This window comes from Camelus dromedarius, chromosome 16 (assembly GCF_036321535.1).
Source record: "Camelus dromedarius isolate mCamDro1 chromosome 16, mCamDro1.pat, whole genome shotgun sequence".
Classification (NCBI taxonomy): Eukaryota; Metazoa; Chordata; class Mammalia; order Artiodactyla; family Camelidae; genus Camelus; species Camelus dromedarius.
In genome coordinates this window covers 37,244,404-37,258,265 of record NC_087451.1, presented here as the reverse complement: position 1 = coordinate 37,258,265, position 13,862 = coordinate 37,244,404, and the positions used below count along the sequence as shown (strand labels likewise).

The window sequence follows — 13,862 nt, the reverse complement described above, 5'->3', positions numbered from 1 at the left end:
AGTGCAGTGAAACTTGGACCTGTTTCGAGGCCGCCCTCCCGGCTGGAGACGGAAGTGTGTGAGCAGAGCTGGCGCTGAGGGAGCCTTGCTGACCGCCTGCCTGTGCTCAGCAGACCTGCCTTTACTCTCATGCACTCCACGGCCCTGGTCCATCCTCCCCAGAATAGCCCTGTGTGGTGAAAATGATCAGCTCCACTTTACTGAAGCAGAAAGAGCTCAGGGATAGTTGAGAGGATGGTTGTAAATGTCAGGGTTTGAAAAAGGTCTCGGGCTGTGTCTCCAAAGAATGTCCCAGGTGTAATAAGACACATCTTGGTCTTTTCACCCACCCCTGGCCTTTCAGGAGGAAGTGCTAAACCGGGACCCATTCATAATGTTTATCTGAGACAGAGAAAACACCTCCCATTGTTCCTAATTTTTTCTTGAGATAAAAGGATGCCCTTTACAGATAGTGCACATTCTCTCTCACATCAAGCACAAATAGCCCCACACTTTCAAACCTCATCTTTTCCCTGTTTCACTGCAGGATCTGAGGCAATCAGTGAGTTTTCCGAGCTATGACAAACAGCTATAACAGCAGAAAATTAACAGCAGATGGGCTCTTCATAGAAGGGACAGCCCTGGACACAGACAGCCCTGTCCCCGGGCCCGAGCAGGCTGAGTGTGTCAATGGGAGGGAGGGCAGCTGACCACTGCATTAACCCACAGGTCACCCCACTGGAGAGGCCACGGACTGTGCCCAACTCCCCTCTTTTCTAAGAAACAGAGAGCCACTGGCAGCTTTTGAGCTTTCTGTCCTCCTGAAATGTCCCCTGCCCAGAGCCACCAGGGTCCAGGTCAGGCCCACCCGTCCCGTGGGCTCTGCTCAGACTCCATGACTCCTCTCCCGCCCGATCAGAAGAGCACATCTTTCTTCAGCTGTCACACCCTGGGTCCCGGCCCTACCAAAGAGGCCAGGGCCCTGGCTGTGCCCTACGTTACATGGGGCAGGCCGCCTCAGGGAGCTAGTGCTGGCTAGATTTTGGGTTCCTGGGTTCCTGCGGCTGCCACAATCTGTGCCTGACAGTGTCTACTGTGGTCCTGGGCACATAGCATGTCTGCAATAAATACTTTCCAGATTAGTTCAGCCTCTCATTTCTAAAAAAATCCCAAAAAACGAAAAACAACTAACCGCCCCCCACCCCAAGCAAATTCACTTACCACCCTCCATTTTGCGAAATAGGCTTAAAAGTCATTATCTCACCCAACTTTATAATGGCCTCAATAGCTTTGATCTTTTAAAATACCATTTTGGCAGGACTGAGATTTTAAAGCACTGAGGTCAACAGCAAAGGGCCGTCTGTATAAGTACCTTAATTTTCCAGCTGATCCTGGGAGATGGGTATTATTATTCCATTTCACAGATAGTGAGACTGAGGCTCCAAGAACCTAGGGGCCTGAAGTTGGGCCACAAAGATCTTGAAATTCAGTGAAAGTCAAAGGATCAGGAAACTACAGTAAACGGAGGCAGTAATTCAATGACACTAAGTTGGAGTGCAATTTACAAATATTACCCTGAATCGTTAGATGTGCCAGCTGTTCCAGTCTGGTGACTCCCCACCCAACCGCACAACGAAGGACTTCCTTCTCGTTTACTTCTACTTCCACGAATTCATAAAGTGCCATCATCATCATCATCAGCTATTTCAATCAAACCAGTCCAAACTATTCCCATTCTTGAAGTGGGAAGTTTTATTGAACGGTGTTACATCTGAGACTTAAAGCCCAACATCCTAGCATATCACCCAAGTAGAGAGATTCACTTGTAATGTAACAAAACATTCTTCACGGTTTGGGTTGTCCGTCTCCTCGCAGACACATCAAGTCAAAACCTGCTTCTAATTATTACGCTTACGCTGTACTGAACAACCAGGAAAGTAACGAAGGGTAAACACCTTTCAGTATCAGATGCGTGAAATCTCTTATGTGTCTGCCTAAATGCTTCGACACGTTCCCTGAGCACGGGTCCCAGACGGAAGGAACTTCCCCCTGCAGGAGGAGCAGCCTGATAGGATTTGAATCTGCCACCATTAAGACAAAGCTTCAAGGCAAACGCCACAAAGATGTGTAAAGCAATGAAGCAAACACAATAGGTTTTCAGTTTAGGTGGAAACACAGCTTGCGCAAGGAGCACCCTGACACGAGATCTGGGGGCACCCATTTCCGTGCTTGGAGCTCACCTGTTGGGTTTGCAGGGATATCCAGGATGGTCTTCAACAGCTTCATGTCTTTAATGTTGTGAATGTAAATGGACTCCTCCAGGCAAACGAGCAGCCTCTGAAATCACACAGACCCATCACTCTACCGGACTGATTCCACGAAAAGAGCCCCACCATCCCGAAATCACTTGCCTTTCATGTGAATCCTAACCTGATTCTAAGCCTAAAGGGGGAAGAATTCTTTTTTTTTTTTTTTAACATTTTTTATTGATTTATAATCATTTTACAATGTTGTGTCAGATTCGTGTTCAGCACAATTTTTCAGTCATTCATGGACATATACACACTCATTGTCACATTTTTTTCTCTGTGAGTTATCATAACATTTTGTGTATATTTCCCTGTGCTATACAGTATAAGCTTGTTTATCTATGCTACAGTTTTGAAATCCCAGTCTATCCCTTCCCACCCTCCACCCCCCTGGCAACCACAAGTCTGTATTCTCTGTCTGTGAGTCTATTTCTGTCCTGTATTTATGCTTTGTTTTTGTTTGTTTGTTTGTTTTTGTTTTCTAGATTCCACATATGAGCGATCTCATGTGGTACTTTTCTTTCTCTTTCTGGCCTACTTCACTTAGAATAATGGGGGAAGAATTCTGATGGTCAATTTGAAGATCGTGTGAAGTGTGCGTAAGTACATCAGCCACTTGAACAGAAACAGAAAATTTAAGATCTCAGGAAATTTCATTTAGAAATTGAGGGGGGGTGCTTTCCCCTCCCCTTAGCACAGGGGTTTCTGGACACTTCCTGATCAGATTCCTTTGCCATTTAAGACGATTTCAGGGAAACTGTTCAGTTCCCGTTCCCACCAGACATGTCCCACCCTTCCATGTTCACAGCAAAGTCTCCCTCCTGTACAGACGCGGGCTTCTTTGTTCCATCTGTACCACACCGTGTCCCATTTTGCCCTCTCCAAGTCACTGCTGGCTTTAACTAGACTCCACTCAAACTCTCGTCCAGACCCACTTTTGTGCACTTTCTCCAGCCCTGGTTCAGGGGAATTGGAGAAACCCTTCAACCCTCACGTGACACCCGACCCAGTGCCCGCCCCCCAGCCCCCTCTGCCCGCTCTGATTGGCTCCTCTCCCGGGGGCTCCCCCTCCCCAGGGCCCTGTCACCCTTCTCTTCCTCTTCAAAAGAAACCTGCCAGACTTAAAGCCTCTTTCCCCAGGCCCTGTGGAAACAGGCCTCGGAATTAAGGTGTTGGATGTGTAGAGACCAGAACACAGGGCTCAAAACGAGGGCAGATGTTGGGGGCTGGGGAGGAGCTGTTAGGAAGGGGGTTCTGGTCCAACAAGTGCCTGCCCCCCGACCCCCGCTTGTGCGGACCAGGCTTCCTCTGGGCTGGTGAGCACCTGGTATTGCAGGGGCAAGGCCTGGGCTCTGCCTGGAGACTCAGATTCAGAGGCGTTTACACAAGTCCCTGGCTCTGAGAACCACCGCTCTCTGGCCAGACTTTTTCATCCCGAGGGACACCTCTTGGAAAGGAGGGACCTGACGAGGCTATCAGGAAGCACTTTCTTCCTGGGAAAAGCCTGCTCTGAAGGCTCCCCGGGAAGACTCTTCACAGTTCAGGATTTTTCTGGAGACTGTCACTTTCACGCCAAAAAACAACACTTAAACACCTTTTGCCAGGTGACTTAAGGCTCCGTGGCCAAAGCTGTGGGTGCTGAGGGGTGAAAATGATTCTAACAGGGTCTCCAAATTGATGGCGTATGTTAGTGTTTCTCCATGGAATACACACCCCCTGGTAGACCCCCGTCACTGTGCCTTTTCGCCAGCACTTGCTACGGTTTGGACTAGAGGGTTCTGTGCTTGCTGATCTCTGTAGGTTTCTGGTACGCTCCCGTACCCCCACACCCAGCTGCACACGCGATCCCCAGCATATTGGGTCTTCAGCATGTGTCTGGGGCGGGAACAGCTTCCACAAGCTAGCTGGTCTGACCCCGTCTGCATCTTCTCCCGCCAGCTCTAATGACGCCACCTGCTCTTGGCTACTTGGCCCGATTTCAGGTCACCCCCCTGCTGGCTGCAGACAAGAAAGAATAAAAACGGAGGAAAACAGACAGAAAACAGTGAGAGGGGAAGAGGAGGCACTTCGTCTTGACTGCATTTGAGAGCCTGTTCCTGGGATGAGCGCGACCCTGGTCACTGCTTCCTTTAAGCCGTCAGTCTCCAGTCTCAGCAGAACCCCAGGCTCTGCCCACTCCTTGCCACCTTGGCTCTCATCTACTTCTCTAGGTTCTAGAGCTAAAAACTCCTTTCATCCATTAGGAAAATATTTATATCTGCCCTCAGAGGCTTCCCGTCCCATCAATCTCCATCTGGATAACGAGGGCCCCTCAGAACAGATGGTCAAAGAACTGTGGACATTTATGTCTCAAAACACATCTGGCCATCGTCTTTAGTCCACAGGATACATTTCCTCAATTAGTGCAAGGGGAATAACAGCAATTAAAAGTGAAAAAGACCACAATTACTAAATATTTCTCCTTTCTATAGATTGAGAGGAAAATAGGGATTTTCTTTCTTTGGTAACTCCCTACACAAATCTTTCACTTTTTTTTTCCTGTTTTTTTTTTAAAGGAACTGCACTGTCTGAAGACCCGATGATATGGACAGGACATGCTGCTCTCGCCCCGCTTTTCACACCTGGTGGGGGGGGGCCGGCGGCAGGACCCCCGCCTGGCAGGGAGGGGCTGCAGCGCCCAGTAAGCCAAAAGTGGAGCTGCAAACCTGAACGTTGTTAGGGAAAGCAAACCCTGAAGACTCTCTAGACCTGTTTCAAATCATCTTCTTAGGAGAAGGAACGTTAAGGGAAGAGAGCCCTGCTCGGTCTGGGGTCCAGTTAGCTTGGCCATGAACAGTGGAGAAGTTCCAGGTGCATCAGTGCTCTTTAGGAGATGGGAGATGGGAGAGGGGACCCTTGAGGTTAATGAGTGTTTTATTGAGGAGGGGGTGACATTGAAAGATTGACAGGCTTAGATGCTTGAACAGTCCTTCTTTGTCCCATTTGCTGATGAAAATATCAGAGAGCAAGTAAGACAGACATTACACAAACAAATACCATCGATACCATTTGAGGGTTCTGATCTTTATGGGACATTTGTCTAAACAAGCTTAATTTTCACGTCCTGGCTGTTACCACATGCAAAGATAAAAACGTTCTGCAACAAAATTCAACGTGCAACCAACAGATTTCGGCAAGAGCACTTGAGCCAAGAGTTGTGCTTAAAAGCCTTCAAGCTGAAAACTCTCAAACCGCCTTACCGTCTCCCGCCAAGAACCCAGTTTATCTTATCTCCCTGCTACTCCTTGCTTAAAACCTCCCATATTCTATTTCTTAGCCTGTGTTCTACCCCGCTGCTTTCTACAGACTTCAGTGGATATTCAGTCAAAATAGCTGATCGACCCAAAGAAACCATCTATCTCTTCTCATAAACTTAATTCAGATGGCGCTTTGTCTCGTTGTTTAAAAAAAAATTAATTAAGTACTTAATAGCTTGGGTACAAGGACAGAAGAAAACAATGTCCTCAGTGAAGGCAATGGTCTCCCGCATCCTGGGAGTATTTAATTGAATACAAAGGTATGCCCAGTCATACAAAGAATGGGTTTGTCTGTTTATTTAATAGGCAGCCAGGAAACAGATAGTCCCCGGGCACTTGTCTTCCAGCACTGTCTTTTCTACCAGGTCTTACAGCTGGGAGCAAAATGGATACAGTCGCTGCCCTCAGAGGATTTAAAACTGAATAATTCAAGGGAAATTGCTAATATCCCCAAAACTTATTTAATGAGAACTTAATTAATTAATTTTTATTGAAGTACAGTTGATTTACAGCATTGTATTAGTTTCTGGTGTACAGCAGAGAGATTCAGTTACACGTATATATATTCTTTTTCATTGTAAATTATTACAAGATATTGACTGTAGTCCCCTGTGCTATACAGTAGGACCTTACTGTTTATCTGTTTTATATGCAGTAGTGTGTATCTGCTAATCCCAAACTCCTAGTTTATCCCTCCCCTCCGACCTCGCCCCTTTGGTAACCATATGTTTGTTTTCTATGTCTGTGAGTCTCTTTTTATAAGTAAGTTCATGTGTATCATTTTTTTAGATTTCACATATAAGTGATATCATATGATATTTGTCTTACTCTGACTGACTTCACTTAGTATGCTAATCTCTAAGTTCATCCATGTTGCTGCAAATGGCATTATTTCATTCTTTTTTATGGCTGAGTAATATTCCATTGTATATATATACCACATCTTCTTTACCCAATCATCTGTCGATGGACATTTAGGTTGCTTCCATGTCTTGGCTATTGTAAACAGTGCTTCTATGAAAACTGGGGTGCATGTATCTTTTCAAATTAGAGTTTTCTCCAGGTATATGCCTAGGAATGGGATTGCTGGATCATATGGTAACTCTATTTTTAGTTTTTTAAGGAATCTGAGAACTTATTTTTTAGAAAGAATATATATTGCATATTTCAGATAAGAATAATCCTTCCTCCAACAAAGAAAACACTGCAAGAAACATCTTTAAGGATTAGAAGCATGAGACTGAACACATGGCTCTCTGGGAAGGCCTTAGTAACAGCACGAGCAGGGGCGTTCTTACTGACTGGCTTCAGGACCAACCCAGGAGGACCACACTTGCTCTTTAGAACTTTATTCTGAGAGGCATTATGGCCAGCCTACAATGAATGCCACTGTCTAGGGCCCAAACCAGAGAGGCGTTCAAAGGTGCCCCTGCAGGAGTTCACCAGACAGTTTCAGAGCCAGAGTCCCCCCAGCCAGCACCCAGCTGGAGAGGGTCCGCCTAGCCAGTGGCCAACATCAAGAAAGCACACCAGGCAGAAGGACCGAAAGCACACAAGGCAAAGGACCAGGGAGGGTCACACCACTGAAACCATCGCATGGAGGAAACTCTCTTAACGGTGTCCCCAAAACACTCGGCTTGAGTATTAAAACCCCCTATAGAACCTGATGCTTGTGGTAGAGACGTTCATCACAAAGGATGCTCATCTTTCTCTTCAGCTGCAACCCAGAGGGATTCCCTGCACTTACCTGCCGGTTCAGCCTGATGGACAAGATGTTGCTGGAGTAGCTGTAATTACAGATCTCCGTGCCTTTCTTGAAATGGTAGACGTTCATCTGGCGCGGCTTTGTGTGACTCACCACCACCACCAGGCTGCTGGAGAAGAGGCGCTCCACGATGTACACGTCCGGGATCTCATCTGGGAGGGACGGCAGCTCGAGGTTACACAGACATCAGCCCCTACCCTGCGCTCCCTCACGCCAGTCAGCTGGCCTTCTCTGGGTCCTGCTGACTGGGTGCCCTCTGTTAGCACATGTTTGCAATGATTTCTGCCCTCCTCGCTTCCCCAACAGTGAAGCTTTAACTGTTTCCCAAGTTTTAAAGCCCTTTCAATGATCTAAAGAAAACGCTCGTGACCAGAACACAAAGCCAGGATTTCCAGAGCTTCTCCTGATGCTGTCTGCGTGGTGGAATCACCCCACCCCCAGGGCCCCAGGGCGCCACTGTTCACTCTGTAAAACATACCTGGGAGGTCCGGACAATCTCAATCTATTCCTTCTCCATGAGAGGTTTGTAAAGGAGTGACCACTCTGTTGGGAGCCTCTGCTTTGGAATTCTGGTCCCTGTTGCTAACAGGGACAGGCGCCGCCAGGATGGGGGAGCAGGAAAGGAGTTAATTCTGTGCCCCCTCCCCATCTCTCTGTGCTCCCTGCTCCCTGACTCTCTCTGGAATCCCTTTCCTGTTGAAAACAACCTGTACACCTGTGCTATGACCAGAGAATTGCTTCTGTACTCAGGAAGAAGGTAAACTAGCAAGCCTATTGAGCGCCCATCGGTGGAGGCCTCGGTGTCTTTTTGAGAACATTCTTTTCTTAGCCCTGCCTTTCTTGGGCTCTGGTCCCATAGGGAACAACACAGGACGGACACAGAGTAAAATCTTCACAAAAATGTTATAATGAAAATAACATCTTACAAATCAATTTGGAGCCCCATATATTATTTGCCACTTTCTTTCCAGGAAATCCAAAGATTGTATATTCTTCACTATTATGATGCCATAAATTATTACTTAATCTGAGACAGTAAGAGAGTCACATTTCTAAGATGAACTTAAAAAAAATATTCTCTAGAACTACTGCAACATCTCTGATACAGACTATATAAGTTAGGATAGTGTTGCTTTATTAAAACAAAGAAAATGCTTCATGACTGAATGAATGTTTCCAGTATTCTACAGAGCCAATAAAATGGTGAAAAAAAAATCATAAACGACCTTTTTGTTAGACAATTATAAGAACTGAAGACAGCTCATCTAAGTATAGGAAAAAGTGTCAACATGGTTTCAAACAAAGGATTTCTTAACGTAAAAAGAAAATGTTACCTAAGCTATTGCCAAATCTTACCAGTGCCTCATTGTGGTTTTTTGGAAGCAAGTGGAGACAATGATTTATATTTAAATCTGAAGAATACTGACTCTGTCCGTTTGAGGGTTACGGGAGGGAAACAAAGCCCAGGAGCATCACGGATTAAAGTCCAGAGGGGGGACCCTGAGATCCCCCCCACACACACATGTACTTACTGCTTCCATGGACTTGGTCCAGCTGCTCCACAGAACTCAAGGAAAACAGCTTGTAACCAGCTTTGGTTCCAATTGCGAGGGATCTGTGAAGACAATGACAGCATGGGGGTGGCAAGAGGTACTGTGTTCCACCCGTCGATCTGCCTGAACACTGACAACCCCCTTCCCTCTAGCCTCTCAGGGGACAGATAAACAAACATACCACCTCAGGAGCTGGGATATTTGATAACTTTCTAAACGGTGACGCATACGTGCCTTGTCAGGTGGGCAGGTACGGCCAGAAAGAAAAAGTCGAAGACAACCACTCACAAAAATGTGAAATGGTTAAGAGACTTGAAACCATGTGGGCTTTGTCTATCATCAAAAGAAACGTCAAACCCACCGTGCTTTCCTCACCGGGCAGAAATAGGAAAAATGGAATGTTTAAGAATATCCATCACAGTGCTACCAAGAAATAAATTCTTTTTTCTTTCTTTCTTTTTTTTTTTTTTTTTTTTGCTTTAAAAGGAAATACATAATCAGAGGAGGCACAGCAGGTCTCCAGTAGCAGAATTTAACAGATGCTCTCTCACATCACTTTCCCACAAAAGCATCCCAGATACTTTATACCAGTGGTTCTCATTCCTGGATGTACATTGAACTCACCTGGGAAGTTTTAAAAAAATTCCTGATGACTGTTCACCCCTGCTCCCTCCCCCCAGTGCTGAGCAATTTAATTGGATTTGTTTTTTTCTTAGTTCAAGTCCTTTAATGTGAAGCCAGCGTTGAGAACTTAAAGGTTCATTACAACCAACCAACCAAACAAAACTAAACTAAACGCTTATCTGGGACAAAGGGCGTGGGGCTAAAACAAATTGCTATTTTCTTAATTTTTCACTTTTCAACCAACAGATAAAGACAGAGTGAGAACCCAGGTCTCCCTGCCCCCAGGATGAAAGCAAACATGTCAGTTTTGTTCGGCAGCTGGGAACTGCCATCCCGCTCGCTCCCGCTTTGCCCTCCACACCTGCGTGATGCACAAAACCTTCCACGGGGCGCCCTCAGAATGAGTCAGACTCTGAGCATTTCCACCCTGGGAAATGGGATGTCTGAGCTGCAATGGACCCTAAAGTGGTCGTAAGTGGACCCAAAAATTGGTCCTACTTCCTCATTTAAAATATATGAAAAGGTGAGCTTCGTTCTTCCCAGGAAGGCATGTACTAAAATAAGCAGCTTACTGCTACAAGCCTAGGTGGCCAAGGCTCTTGTTTCACTAGCCTAAAAAAGAGAAGGTCACATGATTTTCCCTGGAATTTTTTTTTTCCCCCACCCAAACATTGGCTCTTCCCTGGGACAATGGGAGAGGTGACTACTGTCAACTTTTAATCAGCAAGGTGGCTGTTTCTGCTCCTGAGCCCTCCGACCTGCTGTGTGGCTACCCTGGTGTGTTGGATCTTTGCAGAAGAGCAGCAGGACACACAGAACTGGGGCTCGGCTTCCAGAACTACAGCATTAATGACGGCAAACAGCAACTGGAAAGGCAGGCCCGCAGCATCTTAAAACTTCAAAATGTACATACTCCATAGCGATCACTGTTTTTAAACTTCCTTCATGTAAACTTGTTTCACATAAATACATGTGCGTTGAGTTGCAAACTGAGGTTTCTAAAGCTTGCAGTAAAGGAAAAATACGTTGGAACTAGAGTTTTATACTTAACCAAAAAATGTGGCCTTTTAAAATAACTTTCAAACATTCCCTGCTCTGGGAACAGAAGAATGTTAAATATGAGAAATGGCAGTGGGAGCAATATTGTGTTTTAAATGGTTGATCAATGGCCACAAAAACTCTGAATCAAGGAATTCAGACTAAAGCCTTATTCCAACCATAAGGGAAAAAAAAATTCTCATCACCTCTCATGAATATGGATTTGGGACAAATACATATCATGAGTCAAATGACAAAATAAACCTAAATTGTCTAGCACGGGACCTAGCAAGAAGTATGAGTAGAGGAGACTGGTAAAGGTTAGTTGTCTTCATCCACCTTCTCCAGAAATACTGGGTCCCAAATTGAGCCTAGCCTTACAGAAAAAGACACCTTGACACTCCTAAATGTATTCAGTAAGGGGTGTGACTCATTTTAAAATCCAGTGTCATACCCTCTGAGGCTCAGAGCAACTGACTGTGACAAAAACTTTTATTTATAGGTGAGACAGAGCTGTCCAGCAGAGCCTGCATCCAAGAAAACAGGACTGACAGTAGGGACTAAGGAAATTAATTCCCAAGCACCCTACAGTTTTGAAAATAACATTCTTACCCAATGGCTATAGAAAGCCAGGATTCACCTAGAGTAAAAATTAACATCCCTTTAAAAAAAATCTGATAAACAGTGCTACAAGGCAGAATTTAACATTTACTACAAACAAGCAAACTAGCTCCCTTCCTTAATCTGCATTCAATTGGGAAGGAAAACACCCAAGCGTTTCAAAAGCCATCCTCTCTTGCAAAATGTTTCTTACAAAACATCAGAATTTTATCTAGACTATCATTTTTGTAAACTGTGGGTCTCAACCCATGAGTGGATCCTAAAAACAATTCATTGAGTCACAGATGGCTTTAAAAAAAAAAAAGAAACAAAATACCAGAGGGTATTGCACATATTAAGGGTAAACACCATGCTGTGAATTGCTTTTCAGTGATATTATATATATATATGTATAAAATATTTCATATGTATAAATATATAGGGTAATGTTGTAAATACGTATTTCTTATTGTGGGCTGCGGTCAAGAAAAGCTTGAAAGTCACTCATCTAACCAAGTTGTCCAGCTACCCAATTACACGATCACACATACAGATTTTCCTAACAAAGGCACATTGTTTGGCATACAGTGTTTTTAAACAGAAACACAAAGGGAATGGAAGGCAGAGAGTTGCTTATGGTACACGACGGCCTTAATGACACCACTGAAGTTCAATATTAGCACAGCCCAGTCGCAGGCAGCCAACACACAAACCTGAAGCCAACTTCAAAGAAGGAACACAACAGAAACTGGTATATCAGGAAACTGGGAAGCGGTCACTGCTGCCTGATGCTCTGGGCACACATTCCAAAGAGATGATTCCATATGGTCCCTGAGCTGGCATCTAACAATTCCATGAGAAGAGGTAAGAAAACAGGCATTTGCTTCTAAGGGACTGAATTTTCTAGATGTCTGAAACAGTGCAGCAGCTCCTGTCTCTCTGGCCAAAGTCCGAATGTGAACATCACGGTGAAACATTAAAAATCCACTCAAAAAGCAAGGGGGTGGAGTGCATGCTTCTTGGAGAAGGCAGCCTGGGCCCGGGAAAGGGCTCCTGAACTCGGAGAAGGAGGTTCTGCCTCGCTGAGTGGGCTATGTGAAAACAGGGAGAGCAATGCAAAGGTTTCTGACAGGCAGAGCCGGCAGGCGAAGTGCCCTGCTCTTGGGCTGGGACTGGGCTGGCCTGGCCATAGGGATAGGCTGCCTCTTTGTCATTGGCCCTGCCCAGATGCCACGTTGAGATGCTCAAGGACAAATGGGAAAGTTTTTCCGGTACTCCCATCTTCCTGGGCCCCAACTACCTCGCCTTGGGTCAACTTGCAACTTCCCCCTCCCTCTCATCTCCTTTGTTTTGGCCACAGCTCCTCCCTCCCCAGACCCCCACTTCGGTCACTACCCTCCCCCCTCTCCCCCATATTCCTCAGGCTTCTTCAGCCCCGCTCCCCTGGCTGATACCCTCCAGTCGCCGTCCGCGGGCCCCTGCCGGCTCTCGGCCGGCAGCGGGGGATGGGGGCGCTCAACCCCTCTGCTGGAGGAAGGGGAAAGAGCAGAGGGTGGCTACCAGGACCCGCACCAGTCTGGGGCAGCACTGGCCGTCCCGTCGAGGACCTCTTGGCGCGTAGGCCCGCGCCTCCTGCTACAAGTTGCCGACTGGACAACACCCCATATCGCGACTTCACCCCCCACCACCTCCCGGCACGGCTGGAGCCTCGGCTTACGTGCAGTCCTGGTTGAAAGAGAAACAGCTGAGCGCCCCCTCGACCCTGCCTGGGGGGCTGTCCGCGGCCACGGCCTCCATCGGGGGCTCGACCCGGGGAAGCCGCAGCTCCGAGCGGGCGACAGCCACCTCAGCAGCCCGCTGGCGCCGGCTCCGCGGGCCGGCTCGCCAGCCCCCCCGGCCCTAGCCCCTCCCTGTTCCCACATCGCCCCGCCCCTCATCGCCTCGCCCCCGACCCCGCCCCTCTCGCGCGGGGGTACAAAGTAACCGAGAGGGCGGGGTCCCCGCCGCCTGCCGCCATTGGTCGTTAGTCCATGACTCGGAGTACCCTTGGCCAATTGGCAACGGCTGTGGGCGGAACCGCCCTGCTGGCGGCCCACCCCCAGCACGGTGAGGCGGCTTTCCATTGGGTGAAGGCGCGTGACGCACAGGCTACAGGCCACGTGGTGGTGTTTTCATTGCCAGAGCTGCGGGGCGGAGCGGGAGAAGGGGAGAACGAGTGCAGCTGGGGCAGGGCTTGCTGGCTGCAATCCCGCATCTGCGTCGCCGACGCGGCAAAGGAGACAGGCAGACGCGCTGGTTCTGACTCCACCCAACCTCCTGTTCTTTTTAATACTTACAGAGTTCAGTAGAGAGCGTTAGACGCTAAAGCCCCACCCTCTTGTAGAGTCGTCAGGCTGCTTTTGAACTTTATACTGTGAGGATGCTAAGACCAGATAGATAAGAAGTTATCTTATCCATTGCCCTGCCATTGAGAACTCTCACTATATGTCAAGCACTGTAATCACTATGTATATTATCTCGTTGAATTCTTGTAAAAGTTTGTGAAGAAAGTATAATTATGCCCAATTTAAAGCTGCAACTGAAACACAGAACTGCTGAACAATTCTGTCTGAAGTAACAGGGTAAGTGGTAAAATGTAGATTTGTCTGATTTCAAGACCTGTGCACCAAAGGACTCTGCTCGACAGTATTTGGCAAAA

General features: G+C 47.0%; 1 protein-coding gene across 3 annotated transcripts in view; it reads right to left on the bottom strand.

The window, feature by feature from the left end:
- WIPI1 (WD repeat domain, phosphoinositide interacting 1) overlaps positions 1 to 13,042 on the bottom strand; it is a 31,508-nt gene extending 18,466 nt beyond the window's left edge. For 2 of the 3 annotated variants that reach the window (XR_010384574.1, XM_064495630.1), the window contains exons 1-4: positions 12,882 to 13,042; positions 8,882 to 8,964; positions 7,332 to 7,501; positions 2,220 to 2,316 (exon numbers count right to left, since the gene is read on the bottom strand). Coding sequence is in view for 2 of the 3 variants with exons in the window: in XM_064495630.1 (XP_064351700.1) it covers positions 2,220 to 2,316; positions 7,332 to 7,501; positions 8,882 to 8,964; positions 12,882 to 12,961 (430 nt within the window). In the remaining variant the exon portion in view is untranslated. The remainder of the gene's footprint in view (positions 1 to 2,219; positions 2,317 to 7,331; positions 7,502 to 8,881; positions 8,965 to 12,881) is intronic. The other variant, XM_031468948.2, reaches the window with a different exon arrangement.
- Between the last annotated feature and the right edge of the window lie 820 nt (positions 13,043 to 13,862).